We start from the raw sequence: 26,678 nt of genomic DNA on the forward strand, positions 1-26,678 counted from the left end.
GCACCCTGAAAGCCTTCAAGCCTTCTTCTGTAACTCAGTCTTCCTCAGAAGACCTCACAGAAGACCCCTCTCATTACCTTCATCCTCCAGTACATCCTACCAGTAGCCTACATCCTCAAAGCCTTCCGTAACACATACAGTACATCCTCAAAAGGCTTGGAAATGGACCTCTGCCATCAATTGTGCACCCTCAAAGCTTTCAGCAGTTCTCCTTGTACTTGTGTACACTGTGAAGACTTTGAAAATTATTTTTTAAAAAAAGGTATAATGCAGGCGTTTGCCCTTTTTGGCCTCTCTGCTACCACAAGCTCCGAAAGCTTCAAGACATCTCCCAGTTTAGCATCTCTGATACTGTGATGCACCCTCTGAAAGCTTCAGGCATCTTCCAGTTTGGCCTCTCTCTCTGTAGAAGGCCTAAAGGCATCTCCCAGCTTTCCTTCTCTGACACTGGACTGTAATGCATCCTCTGAAAGCTTCAAGGCATCCCAGTTTGCTGCCTCTTGATACTGTGATGCAGCCCCCAGAGGCACCTCTGATACCGAAATGCATCCTCCAAAGGCTTCAAGGCTTCTCCCAGTTTGGCATCTCTGACACCATACCAAAATGCCTCCTTCGAAGGCTTCAAGGCTTTTTCCTGTACCTGTACTGTCCTCTGGAGGCTTCTGTTTGTAAGCCCTCCATCTGCCTGCTGTCACAGTTTGGCGTCTCTCAAGAGGAGCTCCTAAATCCAAAAGCACACACTCTCTACTGCCTAAATCTGTGTGTGTGTGTGTTTGTGTGTGTGTGTGTGTGTGTGTGTGTGTGTGTGTGTGTGTGTGTGTGTGTGTGTGTGTGTGTGTTTGTGTGTGTGTGTGTGTGTGTGTGTTGGGGGGAGGGGGGTGTGTGTGCATGTGTTGCTTCCATATGTGCGTGTGTGTGTGTGTGTGTGAGTGAGTGCATGCGTGTGCACATGTGGTGCCTCCGTGTGTGTGTGTCAAGAAGAGCTCCTAAACCCAAAATTGTCTCAGCATCTGCCGCTCTCACCACACAGACGGTGTACTGCCTGTGTGGGTGTCTGGGTGCGTATGCGTGTGCGTGTGTGTGTGCATGCCGTGTGCATGTGTGTGTGTGATTCCTCCTTGGCCGTGACAGAGCTGCAGCTGGCTAGAATTGAAAGCAAACAGAAGTTCTCAACAGCAGCTGCACTCAGTCGTTGGACGGGACTTTGAAATGTATTTTTACCCTCCTTTGGTCCCCTGGTCTGTGTGTGTGTGTGTGTGTGTGTGTGTGTGTGTGTGTGTGTGTGTGTGTGTGTGTGTGTGTGTGTGTGTGTGTGTGTGTGTGTGTGTGTGTGTGTGTGAGTGTGTGTGTGTGTGCGTGTGCGTGTGTGTGTCTGTGTGTGTTTGAAGGTGATGAGAAGGCAGGGCAGCTTTCCTACACCCTCTTTTTTGTTTCTTTTTTTCTTTTCTTTTTTTCGTGTTGTCCTGCCCTCTCTCTCTTTCTCTTTCTCTCTCTCTCTCTTTCTTTCTTTCGCTCTCTCACTCTCTCTCACACACACACACATTCACACACTCAAATTCTTATGCAACATAATGAAAGACCTCCAGCCCCAGCAAGTGCGCGTGCGCATGCGCGTGTGTCTTTGAGTGTTTTGTGTGTTTGTTGTATGTGCATTAAGTTTAACATAAAGAAGAGGAGGATGAAGAAAAGAGGAAGAAGAAGGAGGAGGAAGAAGTGAGAGAAGTGAAGAAAGTAGAGGAGGAGAAAGAAGAAGAGGAGAAAGAGTTGGAGAAAAAGAAGAGGAGAAGGAGGATGAAGAAGAAGAAGAAGCAGAAGAGAAGGAGGAGGAAACTGAGGAGGAAGCATTTTTCCTGGATGATTGAAAGAGCAGCATCCATTGCCTGAAGTAGAGTGACGGGCTGTTGACGCACGCACACACACAAGCACGCACCTTGAGACAGTCTTACACAGAGTACATGTATGTAGTTGCCTCATACACAAATGGATACTCACAAATACCTCTGCATATGCGTGCATGCTCACACACACACACACACACACACACACACACACACACACACACACACACACACACACACACACACACACACACACACACATACACACACATACAAAAATAGCACGTCTGTGCACACTACTGCCGTCATGACCCACTCACTCTACTCATTCATATTCTCTTCGCCTTGTATTTAAAGGTAGAGTAAGTGATTTTGTGCTGTTGTTTATTTCCAAAATGCATGCTGCCTATTATTCACGAAAGTTCTTTTTCATGAACCTTTACCACCACCATCCATATCTGATGCCTTGTTCAGACCAACAAGGCTCCGACAAGGGAGCGACAGAAGTCATTATTTCGACCAGCGCTACCAGAGCGAATTCGCCAGGGGCGATGTGAACTGAGAGACTAAAGCGAATTTTAACGATTAAAGTCAAGCTAATCTTATGGTAGTGAGCTATGACGCGGTTCGGCGAAAACCAATTGGAATGTTCATATTTCCGAATGTCCCAGGCTGTCAAACCAGAGCCGTTATATGTGATTAGCTAAATCAAACATGTCAATGCTGCGTCCGGAGCGAATACAGCGAACTTAAGGCGATACTTCTGCTACCTCCGCTACCAGTTCGCTCTTGGTCTGAATGTGGCATAAGTCTTCATTATGACTTGGACATTTACCCTTTCATGCATGAAAAAAAACTTTCTCCATGTCTGACATTTTGAATTACCAAGTCATAGATATCTTTGGCTAGAAAGCTGATTGTACTTTTGGTCAGAACAGTTAATATTTTAGTTTATTTCATAGACAATATTCGTGAAAAGATTGAATTTGTGAATGGGCATCATACATTAAGAAAGTAAATGACTAAAATGACATAATATTCTACCTTCAACCAGTGCTTCACTTAGGCCTTGCTTCCGTTGGCTTCGCTTGGCTCATTGCACTAAAAGCACCTCAGAGCACCATCCCACCCCTTAATTGTGCTTTCTGCATCTCCTCCTCCTCCCTTCCTCTTCTTGTCTTCCTCTCCTTCTGTCTGCTATTCCTGCTTTCCACTGAGTTTGGCTATTCTACTCGTTTAGTTTAGTTATTTTAGTTTCTTATTCCCTTATCAGGCTACGGCTGCACTTTGAAAGACTTTGTTCTGCAACTCCTTTCTCTCTTTCTTTCCCCCTTTTTTCCCATCTCTCATAATCTCTTTTTTCTCTCTATCTACGTATGTAGCGCTATCTCTCTCTTACCCTCTTCACCTGTCTCTTGTCTTTCTTTTTCTCTCTCCCCATCTATTTCTCTCTCTCTCTCTCTCTCTCTCTCTCTCTCTCTCTCTCTCTCTCTCTCTCTCTCTCTCTCTCTCTCGCTCTCTACCATCTTTTTCGCTTTCTCTTTCTCATTTTCTTTCTCTCTTTTTCTTCCGCTCACTGTAATGCCCCTTCTTCTGTCTCTCCTTTCTCTGTCCTCTGTGTCTGTAGGCCTATGTTTACTTCCACATCAGCTTCTGCCTTGTATGCTTCCTTTGTCTCAATAACGCTTGTTTAAAGACTGCTGTCCAGAGACTGCCATTTTAGTTTGATTGTGTGTCTTGTTTGTGTGAGGTGTGTTTTGTTTGTTTGTGTGTATGTAGTGTATGTGTAGGTATGTGCAATGGTGTATAAAGTTGAAGTAAATTAATGTTACACAAATGGATGATATTAATACATAGTTGTTACACCAGTTATTCGACTGTAACTAATGAGACCCTCGTGAGCGTTTTTGCTTTATTCTGTATGTACTTCATACAACTCTGGGTATGTGTGCGGCACGCATGTGTATGTGTGTCTTTTGGTCTGTCTGTAAACATGATTGTGTCCCCCAACTATCAGCTCACTGAAAGCAGAATGCCAGATTGCAGCTCAGCAGACATGTGCTAACACATTCTTCTCTTCCTTTTCTCACTCTCCACTTCCTGCCTCGAATTGCTTTTGCTTCCTGCTGGTCATCGCTGCTCGCTTGTCATGCTATTCTGCCTTCCAATTTTACATGGGAGTGCATGCTTGCTAGGGTTAGCTTGTTAGATGTGCCTTACTAAAGTTGTTTGATTGGCACAACAGTGGCATTCCTGTGCTAGTGTTGCTAGTGGTTAGTTTTGCTGTACCAACAGTTGTGTCTTTACTAAAATCGCTGAATTGACACAGCAATGGGACTATATACTAGCATTAGCTTGTTAGCTGTGCTGCACCTTACCAACTTCTCAGTGTTTGTTGCTGTGTTCCATTATTCACCCTCTGTACTGTGTACCTTGTTTGAGTGCAGTGAAGTACCCTTTCCACCCTCCGCAATTCACGAGGCGAGTACATTCCGATTCCCGTTCTGTCTGATACACTTAACGGAAATGACGGTTGGTCGCGTGACATCCGAGTTTACCAACCGCCAATATGCAATTCAACACGGAAGGCACTGTTCCTTATGCTAACACTTTTAAAAGTTACCCCTGCCTCTAATACACATGGCGATTGTCTTTGGAATCAAAACTATGCTGTTATCACAGAGATTCAACCGTTTGACAGATCTGACACTCAACTACGTCACAAACATGGCGGCCGTTGAGTGCGAAAAGTGTACAGTAACACCACACTTCGAAAAATGGCCGTTTTGGGGGCGTTATCCGGGTAATTTACAGTACACTTTACCCTCGCGATTAGAAATGGAACGCCCTGCGTACCCAAACACAGTGCGGAAAGGGCGTTAAGTACGGGTAATGGAACACAGCATGTGTCAGCAGTGGAGGCTATTCAAGTGTTAGCTTGTTAGCTGTGCTAGCATTAGCTCATTAGCAGTGTTGCACCAACTGCTTTGGGTTTTTGGCAGCATTGCGGTTGTGTTCTAGTTCTTAGTTAGCCGTTGTGTGTTGGTGTCTCAGTGGCAGCAGTTTAGGCTATGTTAGCATTAGTTCGTTAGCTAACTGCTGTATGTTTGTGTCAGCAGCGGCAGCAGTGGAGGCAGTCATCCCAGCAGCCGCAGCAGCAGTCGTGAGAACAGTGGGAGCGGCAGCGTGGGCGTGCCCATTGCTGTGCCAACGCCCTCACCACCCAGCGCTTTCCCAGGTAATGCTCTCGCGTTTCCTGGTAACACTCCCATGTTTCCCTGGTTACATCGCTATGTTTCCCAGGTAACAAAGGGTATTTCTCAAAGTGAAGTGTTCTAGCCTTGCTAGGACAAGTAACGCCCTTTTTTCGCGTATTTCACTTAAGACCATCCAATCTCTAGTTCTAAGTGTAATTAACAATTGGATACACGGCACAAAAAGGGCATTACTCGTCCTAGCAAAGCTAGTGTAACGGAGGCTAACTAGCACAGAGTTGGCGTGGAACGTTGGTAAACCTCCCTCCGATAGCCTCATACAGTCTCGTGCCGTTGGGCCGAGAGACTAGTCTCTTGGCCCAGCAGTATCGTACTGTGTCTCCCATTGCCGAACCGTTGTAGTTGACGAGGTCGCACGTTCGATCCCCGAGGGGGGTGAACAGGTGCAAGATGACCTCCGTCACAGTGGTGCCGCTGACCCGGGATGGGAGTGAGGTTTAAGGGGGAGAGTGTAACGGAGGCTAACTAGCACAGAGTTGGCGTGGAACGTTGGTAAAACCTCCCTCCGATAGCCTCATACAGTCTCGTGCCGTTGGGCCGAGAGACTAGTCTCTTGGCCCAGCGGTATCGTACTGTGTCTCCCATTGCCGAACCGTTGTAGTTGACGAGGTCGCACGTTCGATCCCCGAGGGGGGTGAACAGGTGCAAGATGACCTCCGTCACACTAGGACACTTCACTTTGAGAAATACCCAACAGTGTCATGTTTCCCATTTTAACAATTACACTTTCTCAGGTAGTGCTCTCGCGTTTCTCAGGTAACACTCTCACGTTTCCCAAGTAATACTTTTATGTTTCCAGGCTGGGTAACAGTCATGTTTCTCAGATAACAATCTCACTTTGCCAGGTAACAATCTTAAACTTTCCGGAGTAACACTCTCAAGTTTCCCAGGTAACATTATCGTGTTTTCCAGGTGACAATGTCATGTTTCCCAGGCAACACAGTTATGTTTCCTTGGTAACACACCATTCCTTGGTAACGTTTCCCCTGTAAAGCATGTTTCCCAGGTACACACATGTTTCCGTGGTAACAATCGCACGTTTCCCAGGTATCACTGTCACATTTGTAACACATTTTCTTGGTAACACTCTAATTTACACTGTTGGTATACTCATGTATCATGATGCATCATCCTTTCAAAATGGACAGTTCAAAAGGCCTTCCACAGTGCCATTCACAAGCTGTTTGCTTCATAGACGATGTTGTGAGATCCTTGCTTACAAAGCGACTACTACTGCAACTTTGAAGGGAGGGACGGAGAGAGAGAGAGAGAGAGAGAGAGAGAGAGAGAGAGAGAGAGAGAGTCAGGGTGAGTGAAAGAAAGAAAAAGAGAGAGAGCGTGAGCAAGAGACAGTGAAAGAGGTAGAGAAAGAAAGAAGGGGGGGGGTAGCAAGAGAACACAGTAAAGCCTTGGGAAATATACCCTGCTTAATGTGGCATGAACACTTATTTAGGTCACTAATTGAAATGTGACTTGAGTTTCTCATCTACTGCTGCTGCTCCTGGCACTGCAGCAAATTGCAAGCAGCAGCTCTGTAATAGACACAGGGACAAGAGCAGACACGACTGAAACTATACAAATGAATTATTGTTATTATTATTAGTAGTATTAAAATGTATTAGTAGCAGTTATTAGATAAGATGTGATGTTTATGAGTACAATTCATGGTGAAGCTTGAATTCTCATTGTGCTTGTATAATGACATTAAAGGCTTTCTATTCTAATCTACTCCATACTACTACTGCTGCTACTACTAATAATAATAATCAATCTAATAATTTGAAGAAATATCTGTCTGGATCTCCTCCTGTTTGTCTGTTCTACGCATACTGCAACTCCCACACCACTCCACCGAATTATCTCCATTTTGGAGGGTGACATACCGTACTAGTGGTGCGGCGGTTTGCAGTGTAAAGAACATAAAATGCAGAAGATATCTGCATTTATATATTTTGTATTGCCTTTCATCACTTTGACACTCTAGCTGCATAGTCACTCCCCTTCTCATCAGCACGTGAGACCATAAGTGGAAAAGAAAACGGGTCTAGAAAGTAAAAACGACTGACCACATCCCTTTAGCCAGGTTGATAAGCTGTTTACCTGTGCTGAAGTAAAAAGTAAGCAGGACTTACTCTGTCCAGTCCAGTTTGTCCTCCTCTGCATGAGACACACAAAAGTCACCACCCTTTCTCATGTCAAGGACATGTTTTTACGAATTGAACACTTCTCAGCAAGGCTGCACTGTATGCATCAGCAAACTATATCATTGTGCTTACATTGCATACTCATGAATACCAATGGCATGTACAGGTGACTGAACTTCTAAACGTTGTTGCAAATTGCAAAGCTGAAGCTACTTTTGGCCACATGTGTCTCCACAAACTCCACAAAATTTAATCCAAATCTGTTCATGACTTGACTTTTGAACTATATCCAAAGCACTTTCCTTGGAGTCAAGGTAGTTTAAAAAATTTTTATTTGACAACGGGGTAAACATGTTAAAAAAGCAGATCGGCTTCAGCCATCTGGCCGTTCATGACTTTTTGAGTTATTCTGCTGACAGACAGACAAACCAACGGGACCGACAACGTTACCTCCTTGCCTCCTTGGCGGTTGTAATACTAACCTTGTGAAAAAATGCTCTATCCAGGTCATACAAATGAAACGGTGCTTTGCAAGAACATTGTTTTTTGTCATAGTGGTGTTCTCTAATAATAAAAAAGCTTCAAAATGTCAAAAGCTACTAACTTTGTGTTGCCTGAATTTTTAAAGACTTCCGTTGTCTTCAATATTTAATAGGCCCATGCCCTCAACAAGAACCCATGTGTGTGTATGTGTCTGTGTGCGTGTGTGCGTGTGACATGGATATTTTTTAAACTGTTCAAGGTGTCTTCTTTTCAGGTGTTTTGAGTATGTAACATACACATGCAAGGGAGAAAATAAGCCATAGAGCAAACTTGATGTCTCATCTTCCATGTCTCCCACCCTTGCTAAAATGAATGTCATGCAGAAAGCAGACACACTCTCAGTAATGGGTCAAAACGGCTAGTAAGTTTTCTTTTCTAGCAGCCAAACTGAATTTTCATCAGCATTTGGCCTGTTTGTGTGTGCTAATTCGGAACCCTGCACCCCACCTGCTATCTAAAGAGCACGCTCCCTTATTGGTACTCTGCTAGTTTCCCTAGGCCTACTTGTCCTCCCTACCCGTTTTGTTGTTCTATCCTGTACACCTTCTGAAAGCCCACCTGGGAAACTCCCATTGCCATTGTGACACAGTAGCACACAGTGCACATAGTGGTCATTGCACAATTGCATTTATGCCTCACCCGTACAAGGAGGCAGACCCAAACAGCTCCCCAAGGGAGCAGTGCGGTGGAAAGGTACCATGGTCAAGGTACCTCACTCATGGAGGAGGATGGGAGAGAGAACTGGTTAATTACTCCCCTTTCAATTTGTCAGGTCGGTAGTCAAACTGGCAGCCTTTGGGCTACAAGTCGGACGCTTACCCATGACTGCCCAGAACACCTGCATACCTTCATGTTTCCTCTTCTCCTCTCTGTAATGATGTACTGTGACTTGTGTGGTATTCAACCACAGCCACACCTCTTCTCTCCCAACCTCGCCTCCTCTCTTCTACCTCTCCTCCCTCTTCTGCTTCTCTCCTCTCACTTCTCCTCTCTCTTGTCAATAACTTCTGTGGCCTTAAACCAACTCAGTTTTCTCCCCTGCTTGTCTCCCCTTTCCTCCTCTCTTCTCTTATGTCCTCGCTATGCTCCTCCTCTCCTCTTCCTCTTCACTTCTGTCCTTTCTTGTTCTCATCATCTTTCTTTCCTCCTCCTCCTCCTCTTCTTTCTCTGTCCTGTCTGTTCTCATAATCCTCCGTTCTCTATTCCTCTTCCTCTCCTCTTCTTTCTTCTTTTCTCCTATCCTTCTCACCTTCTGTCCTGCTCTGATCCTCCTTCTCCTTCACCCCTCCCCCCTCCTCTTCTTCTTCGCTCCTCTCCTCTCCACCACTTCCCTCCTCTCCTCTCCTCTCCTCTCCTCTCTTCTCCTCTCTATTACGCATCTTATCTCTTTTTCCCATTCTCTCTCTTCCCCTTTCCTTCTCCTCATCCTCTTCTTCGCCTCCTCTCCTTTTCCTCCCATCCTCCTCCATTTTTCTCTCTCTCCTCCTCTTCCTCTCTCCTCCTCTCTCCTCCTCTCTGCTCCCTCCTCTCTGCAGGAGCGGTAGCTGCAGCAGGCTCCTCCTCCTCTCCTTCGCCCAGCTCCACGGCTCCCCGCTCCTCCTCCCCCGCCTCCTCCACGGCCTCCAACTCCAAAACGCCCACCCCTTCCTCTGATGCCCCCCACTCTAAAACCCCCACCCCCTCCTCTGATGCCCCCCACTCTAAAACCCCCACCCCGTCCTCCTCAGAGCCCCCGCACCCTCACCCCACACTGGCGGCCTGCGACACTCCCCACACCTCCTCCTGCACCTCCTCCTCCTCCTCCACTCCTCCTGCTGATGCTCTTGCTAGCGATAGTGCTGCGGAAGGTGAGTGCACCCCCTACTAACACCACCTCCACCTCCTTCTCTTCCTCCTCTACCTCACTCCTCATCCTCATCCTCTTCCTCACTCCACCTCCACCTGTTCCTCCCGCTCCTCCTCCTTCTCCTCCTCCTCCTCCTTCTTCACTCATCTTGTGGATGCCCTTGTTAATGATAATACTGTGGCAGGTGAGTGCACCTGACTGCTCATCTTGATAACTGTGTGTGTGTGTGTGTGTGTGTGTGTGTGTGTGTGTGTGTGTGTGTGTGTGTGTGTGTGTGTGTGTGTGTGTGTGTGTGTGTGTGTGTGTGTGTGTCTGTGTCTGTGTCTGTGTCTGTGTCTGTGTGTCTGTGTGTCTGTGTGTGTGTGTCTCTGTGTGTGTCTCTGTGTGCGTGTGCGTGTGTGTGCGTGTGCGTGTGTGTGCGCGTGCGTGTGTGTGTGTGCGTGCGTGTGTGTGTGTTCTGCAGGCATCACTCCTCAGTTCTACAGCATGAACCGGCCAGTGCCCAGGCAAACAGCTCCCCCTGTGGGCGGCTCACTGCCTTACAGACGTCCCTCCTCAGTCACAGCACAGCCCTTCGCACCCCTCAACCAGCACAACGGGGGACCCTACTATGCACAGAGCCCCAGCCCCAGCCCCAGCCCAGGTACACACGCACACACACACACACACACACACACACACACACACACACACACACACACACACACACACACACACACACACACACACACACACACACACACACACACACACACACACACAGAGTTTTGTTGATGTAATGGAGTTGTTCTGTCACTGTTATATGACAGTTTGATGTCTGTAAACGTTGTATCTGAGAATCTTCATACTAATCTGACACACTATTCTCTATCTTCTAATCCTCATACTCCCACTGTCCCTTCTCTTATTTCTTTTTTCTTTTCTCAAATCTTTCTTTCTTCCTTTGTTTCCTTTTCTTTGTTTCGTTTTCCTTTTCTTTCTCTCGTGTGTGTGTGTGTGTGTGTGTGTGTGTGTGTGTGTGTGTGTGTGTGTGTGTGTGTGTGTGTGTGTGTGTGTGTGTGTGTGTGTGTGTGTGTGTGTGTGTGTGTCTGTGTGTGTGTGTGTGTGCGTATGTGCGTATGTGACTGTGTGTGTGTGTGCAGGGCCGGTGGGTTCCCCTCCTCCCCCCTCCATCCTCCAGATCACACCCCAGCTCCCCCTCACCGGCTTTGTGGCTCGCATGCAGGAGAACAGTAAGTAACCTCCACACAACATCCGCACAACATTCACACAACCAACACACAACATTACCATGCAGGGGAAGAGTAAGTAACCTCCACACAACCATCACACAATCACACAACCACCACACAACCTCAACACAATCTCCACACAACCACCTGACAACATGAACACGCAAGGGAACATTAAAGGGACACTACGGACCATTTGAAGCTAAATCCTGTTGCGAGAGGTAATGAAATAATGACAGGTGGACAAAATCTGGTGCAAATCGGTGCTCCTTGTGAGAAGATTGCGCTGTTGGCGCTGCCTGTCATGCTAGCCAAATAGGTGGTGCTGTGGGGGCAATTTCTAAAACTCCACGTAAAAACAACTTGCACACTGCAGAAACGTGACCCCACTTCATATACCATCCGACAACAAAGCCACAAGCCTTCAAAACTATATGCATGGTCCACACATTATTGGGGACGTTGCAAAACAAATTTATAAGCAGCTTGTCACTTACCTCTTGTTGGTATGCGCATGCCTGCAAAAGCCCAAAAGAGTTGATGGCCAATATTCCCATATACAAAGCAATTATCTTCTCTAAAACAGCTGTGGTAAACTATTGAAAACATTTCAACAATTTTACTAACCATGCAATAGTGGTGTCAACAATAATCAATTCAGTAATGCAATGCGGGGCATGGACGATTCAATTCAATGCGGCAAGTTCCAGAATCGATGCTGCAATTTTTTAAGTTTCAATTACTTCCATGGATATTTTCAGGAGCAAATCAATGTTAAATTAAGTAAAAGCACTTCAAAGCATTGAAAACTGCAAGACTGATACAGAAAACAACCAATAAAATGTTGCTCAGTATCTGACTACTTGTATTGCCTCATCATGACTGATGAAACATTTGCTTTGCTTTCAGTAATGTAATGCATTGTAGAATCGAATCGAATCGTGAGGGCAGTGCCAATGCACTCCACTACCATGTAACAGCATTTCGGAAGGCTAACCTTGTATTGTATCGCACTGGCGGTTTGTTTTGAAAACAATAGCAAGTCTCGTTCTGATTCTGAAATCATGTGAGAGTTTCGTTGCATGAAGAGGAATGTTCCCCATTTCAGAGTAATACAGTATAAAGTGGCGGAGGGTTTGATTTAATTTGAGTTAATTAAATTGGAACAGTTGACTCATCTAACCACCATGCAATGTCCACACAACCACTTAATGCATTTAGAGTAGAGTAGAGAGTAGAGTATCATTTATTCATAATCCAGAGGGAAATTAAGGTGTCCAGTAGCATACATACATAAATACAGAAGAAGACACACATTTACAAATGTCATAATATGATATATAGATATTATCTAAGTCTAACATTCACCTAACGAAGCTCATCTGTTCTCCTTCCATCTCCTCTCCTCTCCTTCTTTTCTCTATTTTCCCCAACCCACTCCTTTCCTCTTTTCTCGTCTACCCCCTTCCTCTCCTCTCAACCCTTTCTCTTCTCTTCTCCTCCCCTCTCCTCTCCTCTCCTCTCCCCCATCCCCTCTCCTCTCCTCCAGCCCCCCCCGCCACTCTCCTCTCCTCTCTTCCTTCCCTCCCCTCTACTCTTCTCTCAACCCATCCTCTTCTCTCCACTCTTCTCCACTCCCCCCTCAGTCTCGGACGGCCCCCCTCCCCCTCCCCCAGCAGATGAGCCGTTGAAGAGCCCACCGGCACCCTTCAAGGATACCCAGCAGACACAGCAGCCACAGGAGACACCACAACAGCAGGTGCATGTGCTGGGGGTGGGGTGTTTGTCTGTCTGTGTGTGACTGTGTGTGTGTGTGTGTGTGTGTGTGTGTGTGTGTGTGTGTGTGTGTGTGTGTGTGTGTGTGTGTGTGTGTGTGTGTGTGTGTCTGTGTCTGTGTGTCTGTGTGTGTCTGTGTCTGTGTGTGTGTGTGTGTGCATGCGTGTGTGTGCACGCGTGCGTGTGTAGGATGTGATGATGGTCATGATGACATTGATGAGGATAATAATGGTGATGGAGATGATGATAATGAAGAGCAGGAGGAGGTGTAGTTGGACGTGCTGACCTGCGTGTGTGTGTGTGTGTGTGTGTGTGTGTGTGTGTGTGTGTGTGTGTGTGTGTGTGTGTGTGTGTGTAGGATGAAGAGGATGATGATGATGATGAAGATGAACAGGAGGAGGTGGAGGTGGCGGCTGTAGTGGAGTACAGTGATCCCTACGCAGAGGAAGACCCTCCATGGGCACCCAGAACATACGTGGAGAAAGGTATACACACACACACACATGCTCACACACACACGCACACACACACACACACACACACACACACACACACACACACACACACACACACACACACACACACACACACACACACACACACACACACACACACACAGAGGAAGACCCACCGAGAACATATGTGGAGAAAGGTAGACTACACACACAGTCACACTCACACACACTCAGTAACAAACAAAACAAAATTGCTCACACATTGCTCTCTCTCTCTCTCTCTCTCTCTCTCTCTCTCTCTCTCTCTCTCTCTCTCTCTCTCTCTCTCTCTCTCTCTCTCTCTCTCTCTCTCTCTATAAAGGCGTTATCGTTCCCGGAGGCCAGAGGCTGTGACACTCTCTCCTCACTCCTTCTCTCTCTCTCTCTCTCTCTCTCTCTCTCTCTCTCTCTCTCTCTCTCTCTCTCTCTCTCTCTCTCTCTCTCTCTCTCTCTCTCTCTCTCTCTCTCTCTCTCTCTCTCTCTCTCTCTCTCTCACACTCACACACACACACACACACACACACACACACACACACACACACACACACACACACACACACACACACACACACTTTCTCTAAGGTGGAAAATGTATCTGATAAAAATACAAGATAAGAACTAATACACATACTCTATACCTCCCCCTCCCTCTCCTCACTCTACCCCCTCTCCTCTCTCTCTCTCTCCCTCCCTCTCTCCCTCTAGTGGTGGCCATCTATGACTATGCTCGTGATAAGGAGGATGAGCTTTCCTTCCAGGAGGGGGCGATCATCTACGTGATAAAGAAGAACGATGACGGCTGGTTTGAGGGCGTGATGGGCGGGACCACCGGCCTGTTCCCCGGCAACTACGTGGAGTCCATCATGCACTACAACGACTGATTGGCCAGACCAGCCATCAGTCACGGAACGCCGGCTCCGTTCGACCACTTGCCTGCCAATCGAAGGCCATGGTCCCGCCCTCAAACCACATCTGTCAATCACAGCTCACAGCCTGCACCCCGAGCCCTCCAACCAATTCACAGACACACAGACACAGACACAGACACAGACACACACACACACACACACACACACACACACACACACACACACACACACAAGTGACTTCCTTACCAACCCTGCTATTCTTTGTGTGTGTGTGTGTTTTGGTAGACTGTAGATATTTCAACAGAGTTATTTATAATATACTTATATGACTATTTAAGTGTGTGTGTGAGAGAGTGTGGGTGTTTGTATTATGTGTGATTGTGGTTAGGAAGGCCAGTACTTGTGAGTGTACTGTATGACTAAAATGTGAATGAACAGAAATGAGGGACGAATGACCAGCATGTTCTATTCTTTTCGTCCTCTAGCCAAGAGTTGATCGACTAATCACAGTCAAGCAGCTAGGAAGATCCTGCCTGTAATGTGATTGGTTGTTGGCTGGAAAAGTGCACTGTGATTGGTTGTTGTCTGGAAAGGTGCACTGTGGTTGGCTGTTGGCTGGATAGATGCAGTGTGCTGTGGCCAAAGTCCTGTTGGCAGTGATCTCTTAATTCAGCAGATTTGTAATTCAAAGGAGTTATTGGAGTGGATATGCAAAGTCCAAGGACATCGCAAAACACATTTTATTGATCTCTTTAAAAGGAAAATAGGGAAATCAGTTTATCGACACGCAGAACATTCAGGGATTCCATACTCAGAGCAGTCAGGGGCATCATACTTAGACATGTCAAGGATTCCATGTTCATATCTGTCAGGGATACTATATTTCAGGGTCGTTTCCAGAGCACCAGCTATTGGCACTTCACTGGTAAAGCCAAGTTCAAATAATGACACATAAAATAATAATTGTAGAGTAGAGTAGAGCTACTTTATTAATCCCTAAAGGGAAATGAAGGGTAATAATAATAATAATAATAATAATAATAATAATAATAATAATAATAATAATAATAATAATAATAATACTAATAATAATAATAATAATAATAATAATAATAATAATAATAATAACAATAATAGTGCCAAACAACAGAAAGGTGCCAAATCCTTAAAAGGCCTGAGTCCCTAAAAAGGGATAACACACGACAACACGGACACACAGCTTAACAGTACAGTCCCAAAACTGTCATTCACCCCAATGTTTCCAATGTGTTGTCCTTCATCAAAGTCCATTGCCAAAGTCTCCCATGGACACCTGTAGATTCATTCATTCATCCAACATCAGGTTGTGTTGTGTATATACAGTGGATTTTACAAATATAAATGCCATTCCTTTTCATTTGGCCACCATGATACATATTGAGTCGTGGTGTGACAGTGCTCTTTTTTGTCTTTGTTGTTGTTCATTATGTGTTTGTTGTTGTTAGTGTTTTATATGTTTTATATTTTGTACATTGTTGTCGGCATGCTTAATAAATATATACATTTGTCCAAAGCTATTCATCTGCCATTCCACCCTTCTGATTTTTTTCATTCTGGTGTGGAGTCTCTTGGTTGTGCTGCGTTCTGGTTTTAAGATTCTCTCTCTCTCTCTCTCTCTCTCTCTCTCTCTCTCTCTCTCTCTCTCTCTCTCTCTCTCTCTCTCTCTCTCTCTCTCTCTCTCTCTCTCTCTCTCTCTGAACACTAGCTTCTCATTCTTGTCACACCATCCATGCCATTCTATGATACAACTCTCAGGTGGGCTCTAAGATGTTGCGGGATGAGTAGAGTTAAGATGGTCTCAATAATGTCAAAACATTACTATTCCTATATCTGTCGTTGAACCATGTTAAATTAAAACCAGTTTTGCGTCTACAGGTATGCATTGTGTGTGTGTGTGTGTGTGTGTGTGTGTGTGTGTGTGTGTGTGTGTGTGTGTGTGTGTGTGTGTGTGTGTGTGTGTGTGTGTGTGTGTGTGTGATTATTATTATCTCATATGTGGTCGTCATCATAATCTATGCCGGTGCATATACCATAGCTGCCATGTCATTGCAATACCATTGGACGCTGGTGTTCATATAGCAATACCACAGGGTGCTTTGTGTTTGTCATCATCATTACCTGCGCTGTGATTCCCAAAAACATTTAAAACACAAACACAGACACACACATACACATACACACACTACCTGAACTAACTCACAGACACGTTCCCACAGCCACCGTTACATTCACACCTGAACTTACATTTAACACACACACACACACACACACACACACACACACACACACACACACACACACACACACACACACACACACACACACACACACACACACCCCTGAGAGGCACATCTAGGCTACATGTTAACCCGCAAGGGAAAATGCATGGATTGAACTTTCTCTGCAGGCCGCCTGTTTTGTTAATCTCTCATCCTAAAATATATATGTATATTACTACAGTCTTGCATTTTATATTATAAGCTAAACGTTTGTGAGGAAATAAAATATATATTTAATCTTGTTTTTGATAAACAGTAATATTTTTGTTTCAAATATGAAAAGATTTGTATTTGTTGTATGAAACGATCCAAAGCCCTGTGTTGTGCATTGATGAATTTACGTACAGTACTTGAGGTGTGTGGACTGTTTGGTTATTAAAGAAAAAAAAGTTTGTTTAAGTCTGTCATTTTATTACAGGGCCGGCTCCTTCCCGTTTGTGGAATTAGAAAATGGCAACTAAACATACAGTGTCATACATCTGATCGCGCATGGCTGACCCAGTAGCCTATCTATATATGTACTGAGTGCGTTGCCCATGGATTATCATTTTCAATGTTAAGTTTTAAAGCTTCATTTCGTTTCAAAGTACAATTCTGTGGGTCTTGGCACTCTAGGGGGCTGTCTTGGCAGGCAGGTGTTTACCAAGTCAATGGTGGGCATTCCTGAACATTGACACCTTCACCGTTGCCCATATAAACTTTGGCTCCACTTAGTTTCGTTGTCACCTTTGCATGTGCCTATTCAAAGCTCATATGGCCAAGGAAGGCACCTGTTTTACCATGTCAATGACTGGCATTCCTGAACATTGACACCTTCTCTGTTTTCCATACAAAATAGGAATTCTCTTTCCATAACATATGTACCCGGAGAGAAGTTTTATTCTCACCTTTGCCAGGCTGACTACTGTTGATGGGGCCATTTGGCATCAAATATCAAAAACCGTCTAAGAAAATGTCGGGATGATAATACTGTATTTTAAAACAGTGCAGGAGATTTCCCTAACTAGTGAATTAGTCTGATCACTGTTGAACACAAGTTCTGTTTCCTAACTACTGTAGTCTGTTGAACATTACAAATATAGAAGCATGGGAGTCCCCCAACCAGTACATTAGTCTGGCTACTGTTTTTGAACATATACCTCTTGCATAGTCATGGATTTGAGATTTGAGACAGTTAATTTTTTTAAAGGTGGCATGTTTTTTAAGTCTGATTTATGTTTGGGGTCATTTTCAAATGATCCAGCCTAATTGACCATTTAGCTGTAACAGAAAGTAGCTATCCTGTTGCATCCATTTAAGTTATGAGCAGGGGCATTCTTCCTCCACCCAGCTAATTGTAGCACCTTGCTTGTGGTTAATACAAATATGACAAGAGAAAAATTGGGAAATTTAGGAGATGTTTCCACGTTGCCTGCTATTTTTGAAAAGTCATTGGTGTTGGCCTTCCATTTACCTAAACAGACATTTAAAATCCAGTGGACCTGTGTTTGTATGAAAGAATGGACAAACCACAATGCGTTTCAAAAGGAACATAAAGCCATGTCAAAAATCAATCATGGATCCATATTATTACTGCTTAGTTGGATCCAACATTGGATGCCATGACTGTATCACAGATACCATCAAATCAGAAAACAAATATTAAGTTGTGGCAATATTTCTTATTTCTGCACATGTCCTTGACCCTACTAACTGACCCATTTACTGTTTGTACAGATGTGACGTAATCGGGCTACGCACGCGCATTGTTGGAGCAGAATCGAACATTTACTGCACATTTGTAAAGAAACTAGCCAGGTCCCACCAACCCCCAACCCCCCCCCCCCGAAATAAGACAATGGATGGTCACGATAACCATTCCATCCTGATGATGTCCTCAGTCCAGTCGGTACGTTTAATTAGTTGTAACCAAAAACGTCTCTTATGCTTCTGGAATGGCCTATTCCCCCCTGAATAGAGTAGTTTTTAGAATCTCTATTGGTACAACTGTACACACAGCAGGACGGCATGTCTTCTTTTTTCAGGGTCTGCACTGTGTGTTTGAGTGTGTTTTAGCCAAACAATGTGCACGCAGAGTGGTGACAGGCTTCGGAAATGGTCTATTTTTCTATTTAAGTCGATTTTGAAAATAATTCTACATAAACCCTGACCTCCAATTAAAAGATCCTGGTGGTATACGTTGTGTATATTTCCATTTGTTTGTAGAGATATTACACAGGTCGTGAGTAAAACTGATGTCAATACTACTGGGCAGATTATGCTCATAGCAGACATCCACATACACTGTAAGCACACAAGGTTTCACACATGCTTTTTGCACCCAACCCACTAATGGCTGTGCTGACTGGTGAACCATTAACAGACGTGTGAATGGCATCCCCATGCATGGAATGACTTCCCATTATCCTTCCCTAGGAGAACGGAAAGAAAACGTTTGACTTTGGTTCTCTAAAGGTTTGGTTATAACCAAACTAAAAATCTACCACTTAAAAACGTTCCCTTTGGTTACGGTACAAACCAAACAAATACTAACGTTTTTGGACTTTCAGGGAACTACCCATATGAAACATTAGCCTGTCGTTACATTGCCACCAACCCACAACGTTATGCTTTTGTTGTTTTTTGGTGATTTTGAATTGGCTGCCTAGGGTGACATTTTACAATTAATTTCTTATAATGCATCAATTGTTCAATATTAGGCCTATTACTGCACCAAAAAGAACATATTAACATACAAAATGTATGATATTTGTGTTAAATTCAGTGAAGGGACACAACCATTGTTTTACAACGAATACAAACTTAATTGTGTTGTTTCATAAGGCCCAGTGAGTGTGTGTGGGTGCGCGCGCGAGTGTGTGTGTGTTTCCTTTGATGATTTGGTATGTATAGGCCTACTACTTTATCTCTTGGACTGAGCCACTTTAGTGCTGCTTTCATTCATTTTTCTCCATTTATTGTTTATATAGAATAATTTGAACCCAATATGACATAGAAAAAGTAGGCTACAATACAATAAGTTGACCTACTGTATGTCTGAAGTTGTTGTTTTAAATTCAGTGAAATGAAGACAAGTAGGCCTAAGTCAAGGGCCTATTTAGGCTACTTGATAATGACTGCCATTAATGCTATAGATACCACACATTAATGGCTGATTAGCTCCCCCCCTAACACCCACCCCCACTTATTGATGGTTGACTTGGCCAAAATTGATCCCACTGCACCCTTTGGGAACAATACCTACATGATTTTAAGTTTTATTTCATGCAGTAGAAGACTTACCCCCCTAATGATTTGGTGTGTTCTCTCCTTATGTCTTTTGTATCTTTGCTATGAAAAAGAGTGATATACGTTGCATTAATACAGCCCACAGAAGTAAAAAAAACACTGGCAATCTGTGGCAAACCGTGGCCGCCATTTTAGGCAACCCCAGACTTCACCATATAGCCCACTTCTCACATCAAAGTGTTATTGCAGCGTAAACTTGCATGCTACATGACAATGAATAAAATGCCCGTAAACAACTTCTTTAGGGTAAGCTGGAGGCTGGCTTCCACTGTTGTGTGCGCTGCCTGCACCTTCCTTAATTAATTTCATTGCTTTACAGTCATTGCTTTTATAATACTTTCAAGTAGTCAAGTAGTCAAGAAGTCAAGTAGACCGCAATGAAAAGGTAAAATGCGGATGTCTATTCCTACTCCAAACTGAGTTTTAAATTCACACAAAAATAAGTAGACATGGTCCACTGGGAGTATACCTATGTTCCCCAGGTCCTATGTTCCCCTGTCTTTGTATGGGAGCGGGGAACATAGGACCCTTTTTCTAAAAAAGGTTCTATGTTCCCCACATTGTATGTTTCCAAGTTTTCAAATTGTGCCCTTCCCAAAACCATCCCTAAACCTGTCGTAATGCAATGTTTCTGAGTTTTCAATTTGTGCCCTTCCCAAAACTATCCCTAAACCTAACCTGCCACAGTTGCAACAGCAACCTGCACTTTGCCATGTGGCAGCAGTCTACTTTGAATCAATGGGGAACATAGAACCATAGAAAAAGGGTCCTATGTTCCCCGGTAGAGAACATAGGCCTATGACCTCAGTCCACTCAGCCGACTTGCTAATTGCTTTCCTGGTAGGCCTAATCATGAAATGGGCTATTTGATCAGTCTTGTTTGATCGACAAAGTAGCAATACTTTGCAAGTCAAATATATTGCATTTCTACATAAAGTCCAACAGATTGCATTTCCTTACATGTAGCTGCACTGAAATGAATAATAGAGCTCGAAAGTCCCGCCCCTTAGTTCCGCGTTTCACGGGACCTAAGCTGACCATCTAACAACGTGGTAGCGAGTAAATATCTTCTGATCTCAGTCATGATATGCGCTGGGCTACAAATATGCTGTTTAAGATGATAGATAAAGATTATCCATGCAGAAGTATCAATGTTTTGTTCCGAGGCCGTCGGCATGGAAAATGTGAAGAAACACAGCTTTCTAAAAAATGTGGGGGTTCGTACGAAAAATTAAGCAAAAATATCAGAAACAACATATATGGAGCTCGTGGCACAACTCGAAGGGGATCGAAATGCCATTTTAATACCGCCATTGGATTACATGCTACGATTTTCGGCTAAAAACGCCGTTGAGCTCCCATGAAATCGGGGGAAGTGACGTCACTTTCGAGCTCTATAGCTTACTACTATAATAGACTATATAAAACAGAGGTGTGCCTTTAAGAGTTTCTCGCATGTGTGTGAGGTCATGTCCTGTACTAGCATGTAGGAAGACTCGGGCACTCAGGGTCCGATGTTTATGTGGCAGAAGTAATTTTCCTCATCAAAAAATATAAATTTACCGCGATTCGGCAGTCACTTTTTTGAAAACGTTTTGACAACGGTCTCTGGTCATACTTTGTATGGCAGTGATTACTTGAGTAGGCGATGCCTGCTGCACAACACAATTGCTTCAGTGTAAGTAAATGCTATAGGCCTAATTCGGATTCAAATAATTATACTACAGCAGATCTGTACTTAAATGCTAATGCAATTTTGTGCACATGAAACACTGCCATTCTGCCAGCAGGAAAAAAAGTCTTGCTTCCACATAAGAATCTATCTCGATACTTCACTAGATGAAAGGGTTGTCATTGCAAAGTTTATGAGGTATGTGGATGGAACATAATAATGTATTTTGAAAAAGTAGTTGTATATGAGAGTATTCTATGGCAGTAATTTTTTAAACTTTATCATCCAAAGTTTAGATTCTAAACGCTTGTACAGTTAAGACCGCCAACTCAGTTGCAAATAGGCTGCTGATTGGCCACCAGGTTTCCTGACGCTGTGGGGGGTGTGGCTGTGTGGATATGGATATTAGGCTGAGCAAAGTGCACAAACAGAATTAGCCTAGTTCTCTGGACGCAGCTGAGCATCTTGGATTCTGCTGGAGGACAAGACCTGTGATTCACTCTTGGATAGGTAACATGCCTTTTTGTTGACTAGTTAAAGTCGCACTATGTAGGATGGCAGTAAAGAATTTTTGCAAATTCAGTGCAATGTCAGTATTTTGATCAAAACTAGTTCTGAGAACAGCAGAATGCTTTGTCTACCACGTCCCCAGATTTGAAATTGTGTGTGTGTGTGTGTGTGTGTGTGTGTGTGTGTGTGTGTGTGTGTGTGTGTGTGTGTGTGTGTGTGTGTGTGTGTGTGTGTTAGTTAATAGAAAAAGTAAAGTATGCTACAATAAAATAAGTTGGCATGTGTCAAGTTGTTTTAAATTCAGTTAAATACAGAAAGATTCAAGTAAGTCAGGGCCTAATTACTTGATAATGACTGCCATTGTTAGCTACTAGCAGCACATGTTTTTTGCCTTCCTTTATTGGTCTGTTAGGCCATTGTTTTTTACACATTGTGTGTCTCAACTGGACATATCCATGAAAAAGGAGGTAAAGGAAGAATATTTTGATGACCTTGTACATTCTTATGTATTTACAAACCAAACAGTGGATGAGCCTGAACTGGAACAAGGCTTAAAATCTGAAATGGATCAGTCACTGTGCCACTCTGTCCAAGATATCCTGTGGACAGTGGATATTAAAGAAGAAGGACAAGAAGACAAAGAGGAGGAGGTTGGGAAGTGCTGTGAAGATGAATCGTGTGCAAAAAGTAAGTCAAGTCATATTGGACGAGGGGCAACTGCTATTTCGACATAGCGCTATTCCGACCCAGGGTTAGGGTTAGGGATGTCGGAATAGCGGCATGTAGGAATAGCGGCGGACGGTGGAAAACGTGTCGGTATTCCGACAATAGACATTAACGTCAGAATAGCGACATGTCGGAATAGCGCCACGTAACCATATTGGACATTGCTGGTAACATTATTGAGGCGCGGGCATGTGACATCATCACGTAATTGGCAGCCATGTTGGTAGCGCAGACGCCCACTGTTTACATTGTTTTCCAGCACGCCAAGGACGTACTCTCGTCTGGTCTTACAACTCATTTGTGTCTGGTTTATCTACTGTATCTTGCTCACTATGGTCGCACGGTGCTGTGTCGTGGGGTGTAATAGTGCAAGCCATGAAAGGGTGGTTGGATTGATAATGGATTATCTTTTTACCGGTTTCCTGCTTGGAGGTGCAACCATGGAGACGAATGCTGGATCTCAAATGGCGCACTTGTGCACTATGTTTCAGTGCAAGTGCTTACCTAATACGCCATACACACTGACACATGAATACTGAAGTGCACCAGATAGTATCGATGAGAGTATGTTCTCTGCATTTTCATTCTGATAAATTAGAGATGGAACAATTTTCGTTTTATGCACTGTTGGCTAATCTACAGCCTAGTAGCTGGCACAGCTAGCCAGGTCCACTGAAGCACAAAAAATATATTAACAAAGGAAATATTAACGCCATGCTTTTAAATTGTCAATCCAGTGCGGCTAGAGCAGGCCTACATCACTACAATCTACATGACTACATCAATGCAAGCTGCATCATAAGTAGAAAGGGGAAAGGTATCTGGTGCCACACGGATAGGGTGACCAAATTTTCCGTATTTTCCGGGACAGCCCCTCCCCTCAACTATCCAACCTACCGTCCTCGCGCAGCACCCATAGCTTCAACTCGCTGACTCCCCGCCTCCGTGGAGAAAACAATCAAGTCAGCATTTAAATACTAGGCTGAAGTCAGGGTGCAGAGCTGCCATCTTACCTCAGACTAACTCAGCTGCTACGTAACAACAGTTTTATGTTTAGGCAAGGATGCTTGCATTTCGTTAGGCCTACACCTACCCCCTCGCTCCAATAAATGAGTCACCACCATAATTTTGGTCCTAAAGTGAAAAAGGGAAGCGGCCAGGGCGAGTTTGAAGCCAGAATGTCTTTGTGAATTGAAGTTCCATCTCTTTCATGCTGCCGTTACGACGACACCCTTCATTACAATGCTGTTTATGGCTGTTTGACTCGGTTTAAATGTCATCACAGTTTCAAATTGCAAGCATACAAACTCCGAATTATGTCGATATCCGTTCCTGACTTAAACAGTGAATAAATAATTAACTATCATCACTTGTAAATTAGGCGAGCGGAATTGGACGACTTGACTATCTCTTTCATACAGTCAGTTAATGTGCCACAAGTAGACTGGGATATAAGCCGCAAATGACACAAATTGCACACAGATTTCCCCATTAGGCTACAGCAATACAATTAATAGGCCTATGTTGTGCGATATCTGGAGTAACATGGTGGTCGCAGATATCGGAAACACGACCGACTGTCAGTCTAGTTTGTGTTAATGATGTTGCTTCATATTTCGAGGCCATAAGCACAAGGCGAGGACGGGAGGAAACACAAAAATTGGGACACACAGACGTTTTACCAGTACTGTCAGGCTAACGTTTCGCTATGCGTCTTCATCAGAGGACTGTGTACATCCGTGTGGCACCCGATTTCCCTTTCTACAACACTTATTTTCTGCCCCATTCGTACAAGCTGTACAGTATAATATTAATACTGATCGTTTCACTAGGTATGCCTACGCCAGCAAATGGAATGTACACGAACAAGACCGTTACTGAGACCTCTTGCCATGAGAGACAGGAAGAAAGAAAACGACGAAGGACTGAGAGCATTGCATCGATGGATGAGAAAGCCCTTGTTATAGACCTACCAGGTTAGCCTTACGAAACTTTGACAAACGTAAAAACAGTGAGGGCTCTAATGTCTTTTCTCCATCTGGATGGGGTGCATATGTTTAATACGTATCCAATTTAATGTAAAGTGTTTAAAAACTTGAAAAATGATAACTGTTTTGTCCTTTTGCATGAGACATTGAGCTAATAAAATCTGTATCTGGTCCACAGTGGAAACACCTGGGGGAGCATCAGCCCCTGCAGGCCTAGAGGATGAAGCTGACCAGGGACTGGTGACCGAATGTGACTTCTGTCAGAGACGGCGCGATGAAATCAACTGGCTGCGGGAAGAGAACATGGCCTTGAAATTAGAGCTTGGGCAGACAAAAATGGATGAACGTTCCCTGAAGGATGACGATGTGAGGGTGAAGTACTACACAGGGCTGCCGGACGCAGAGGTTTTCATGGCTCTTTTAGCCACTCTTCTACCATTCATGACACAGAGCAGTAGAATGTTGTCACCTTTTCAAATGCTAATGCTGACACTCATGCGCCTCAGACTGAACTTGCCAATACAACATCTAGCCTACATCTTTAGCGTGGACAGGACCACCATTTCCAGAATTTTCAATCACATGATAGGTGTTCTGGATAGCACCATCACAAAACTGATCCACTGGCCAACTCGAGATGCCCTGCACACAACTATGCCCCATCAGTTTGTGGTAGCCTTTGGAGACCGTGTTGCTGTTATTCTGGACTGCTTTGAAATATTCATAGAGAAACCATCAAATATCACTGCTCAAGCCTTTTCCCTCCACAAACACTATACCACTATGAAGTACCTTATTGGTATTACACCAAATGGAAACATTTCTTTCATTTCAAAGGGGTGGGAGGGTCGTGTCAGTGATAAACATGTGACTGAGAACTGTGGCATTCTTGAAAAATTACTACCTAGAGATGTGGTGTTAGCTGTCCTCGGCTTTGATATTGAAGAGAGTGTGGGACTTATGTGTGCTGAGGTAAAGATCCCCGCCTTCACAAGAGGACACTTTCAATTGGAAGCAAGAGATGTGGAAAATACAAGGAAAATTGCCCATCTCCGAACTCATGTGGAAAGGGTGATTGGAACTGTCAGAAACAAATACACATTTTTGTCAGCAAAAGTACCCATCAGCATAGTGTTGCCGCGTGAAGGTGAAGAAAAAACATTCCTCGACAAGATTGTGTCTGTATGTTGTACTCTGACCACCATGAGCAGGAGTGTTGTGCAAAGTTGAAGTTGACTGAAATAAATATTTCAGAGAGATGCGTCTTTGCTGCAAGTAGAGGCATTAGAGCATGTCCAGACGCCACCTGAGGTGGTGATCGCCTTAAGCTACTACTCCAGCGTGAAACATACTTGATCCATAAATTTGATGTGCTCCACCCCCCAGGCCTTAATGAGGAGATAGATTTTAGGCCTTTTTTGTAACTTTGGCTCCGTGTAACTTATTATTTCTCCCCTAGATAAGGTTTTTCTCTCCTTCTTTGGAATATTTCACTTTACTAAAGGGTTGGAATATTGCTTAATAAGAGACTGATACAAATGATTAGTAATTCACTGTTTTAAAATACTGTGATGTTTGATATTCTATAAGTGGTGTTGTTCATGTAAAGTAATATGATGAATAACACACTCCAAATGGACTTTACATTTTTACATTTTATTTTTTGTAAGGTCATGCCATGTCATACTGAGGTAACCATGTGACCCCCTGAACTGATAAATAGGCCACCTAATGGACTCCTCCTTTGTTACGCCCTGATGAAGACCCAGTGTGGGTTGAAACCAGTTGGCAGTTTTACCAGTGTTACTATGCCCCAGATAAAATAAAGGGTTTTTAATTATAACTTCCTTGTCGACCTGTGGAGTTGCCTGAAGTTGGCTCTAGTGCCACCACGTTCTAAATGAAATAATTATGCTTTGAGTTACAGTCAAGTGTGTATGTTTCATTTTGTATAATGTAACAGGGCGCACTGTCTGTCCTGTAAGGTGTGTCCCTCAGCAGTTCCCATACCCCAATGACGTCACGGGACTCAGGTAGCCGCTCAGTGGCTAATCCGTAATTGGTGGCTATGCCATTGTTTTTATAAAATCAGATGAATTAGACCGGCTCGTTGGAGCCTTCCCGGTGTGCCGGTATTCGCGGTCTGATGATGCTCGGTG

General features: G+C 44.0%; 2 protein-coding genes across 2 annotated transcripts in view; both read left to right on the forward strand.

Moving 5' to 3' along the window:
• LOC134461769 (abl interactor 2-like) overlaps nt 1-14,159 on the forward strand; it is a 35,671-nt gene extending 21,512 nt beyond the window's left edge. Inside the window, exons 7-14 of the mRNA XM_063214629.1 lie at nt 4,955-5,076; nt 9,345-9,536; nt 9,597-9,647; nt 10,110-10,271; nt 10,789-10,878; nt 12,525-12,637; nt 13,013-13,139; nt 13,854-14,159. Coding sequence (XP_063070699.1) covers nt 4,955-5,076; nt 9,345-9,536; nt 9,597-9,647; nt 10,110-10,271; nt 10,789-10,878; nt 12,525-12,637; nt 13,013-13,139; nt 13,854-14,029 — 1,033 coding nt within the window. The 3' untranslated portion in view covers nt 14,030-14,159. The remainder of the gene's footprint in view (nt 1-4,954; nt 5,077-9,344; nt 9,537-9,596; nt 9,648-10,109; nt 10,272-10,788; nt 10,879-12,524; nt 12,638-13,012; nt 13,140-13,853) is intronic.
• Nucleotides 14,160-22,390: 8,231 nt separating this feature from the next.
• On the forward strand, nt 22,391-26,382 carry LOC134461770 (uncharacterized). Its single transcript, XM_063214630.1, has 3 exons — nt 22,391-22,492; nt 24,364-24,507; nt 24,698-26,382. Exons 2-3 carry the CDS (start codon nt 24,366-24,368, stop codon nt 25,747-25,749), a joined length of 1,194 nt encoding a protein of 397 aa, XP_063070700.1. The 5' UTR covers nt 22,391-22,492; nt 24,364-24,365; the 3' UTR covers nt 25,750-26,382.
• The last annotated feature ends 296 nt before the right edge of the window (nt 26,383-26,678 follow it).

The sequence above is a fragment of the Engraulis encrasicolus genome, chromosome 13 (assembly GCF_034702125.1).
Source record: "Engraulis encrasicolus isolate BLACKSEA-1 chromosome 13, IST_EnEncr_1.0, whole genome shotgun sequence".
Taxonomy (NCBI): domain Eukaryota; kingdom Metazoa; phylum Chordata; class Actinopteri; order Clupeiformes; family Engraulidae; genus Engraulis; species Engraulis encrasicolus.

What these genes read in the sequence shown, in the direction of transcription:
- LOC134461770 (XM_063214630.1), top strand. Translation starts at nt 24,366, where the DNA reads ATGCCTACGCCAGCAAATGGAATGTACACGAACAAGACCGTTACTGAG. An exon ending in CCTTGTTATAGACCTACCAG is followed by an intron (nt 24,508 to 24,697) that starts GTTAGCCTTACG and finishes TCTGGTCCACAG; the next exon opens with TGGAAACACCTGGGGGAGCA.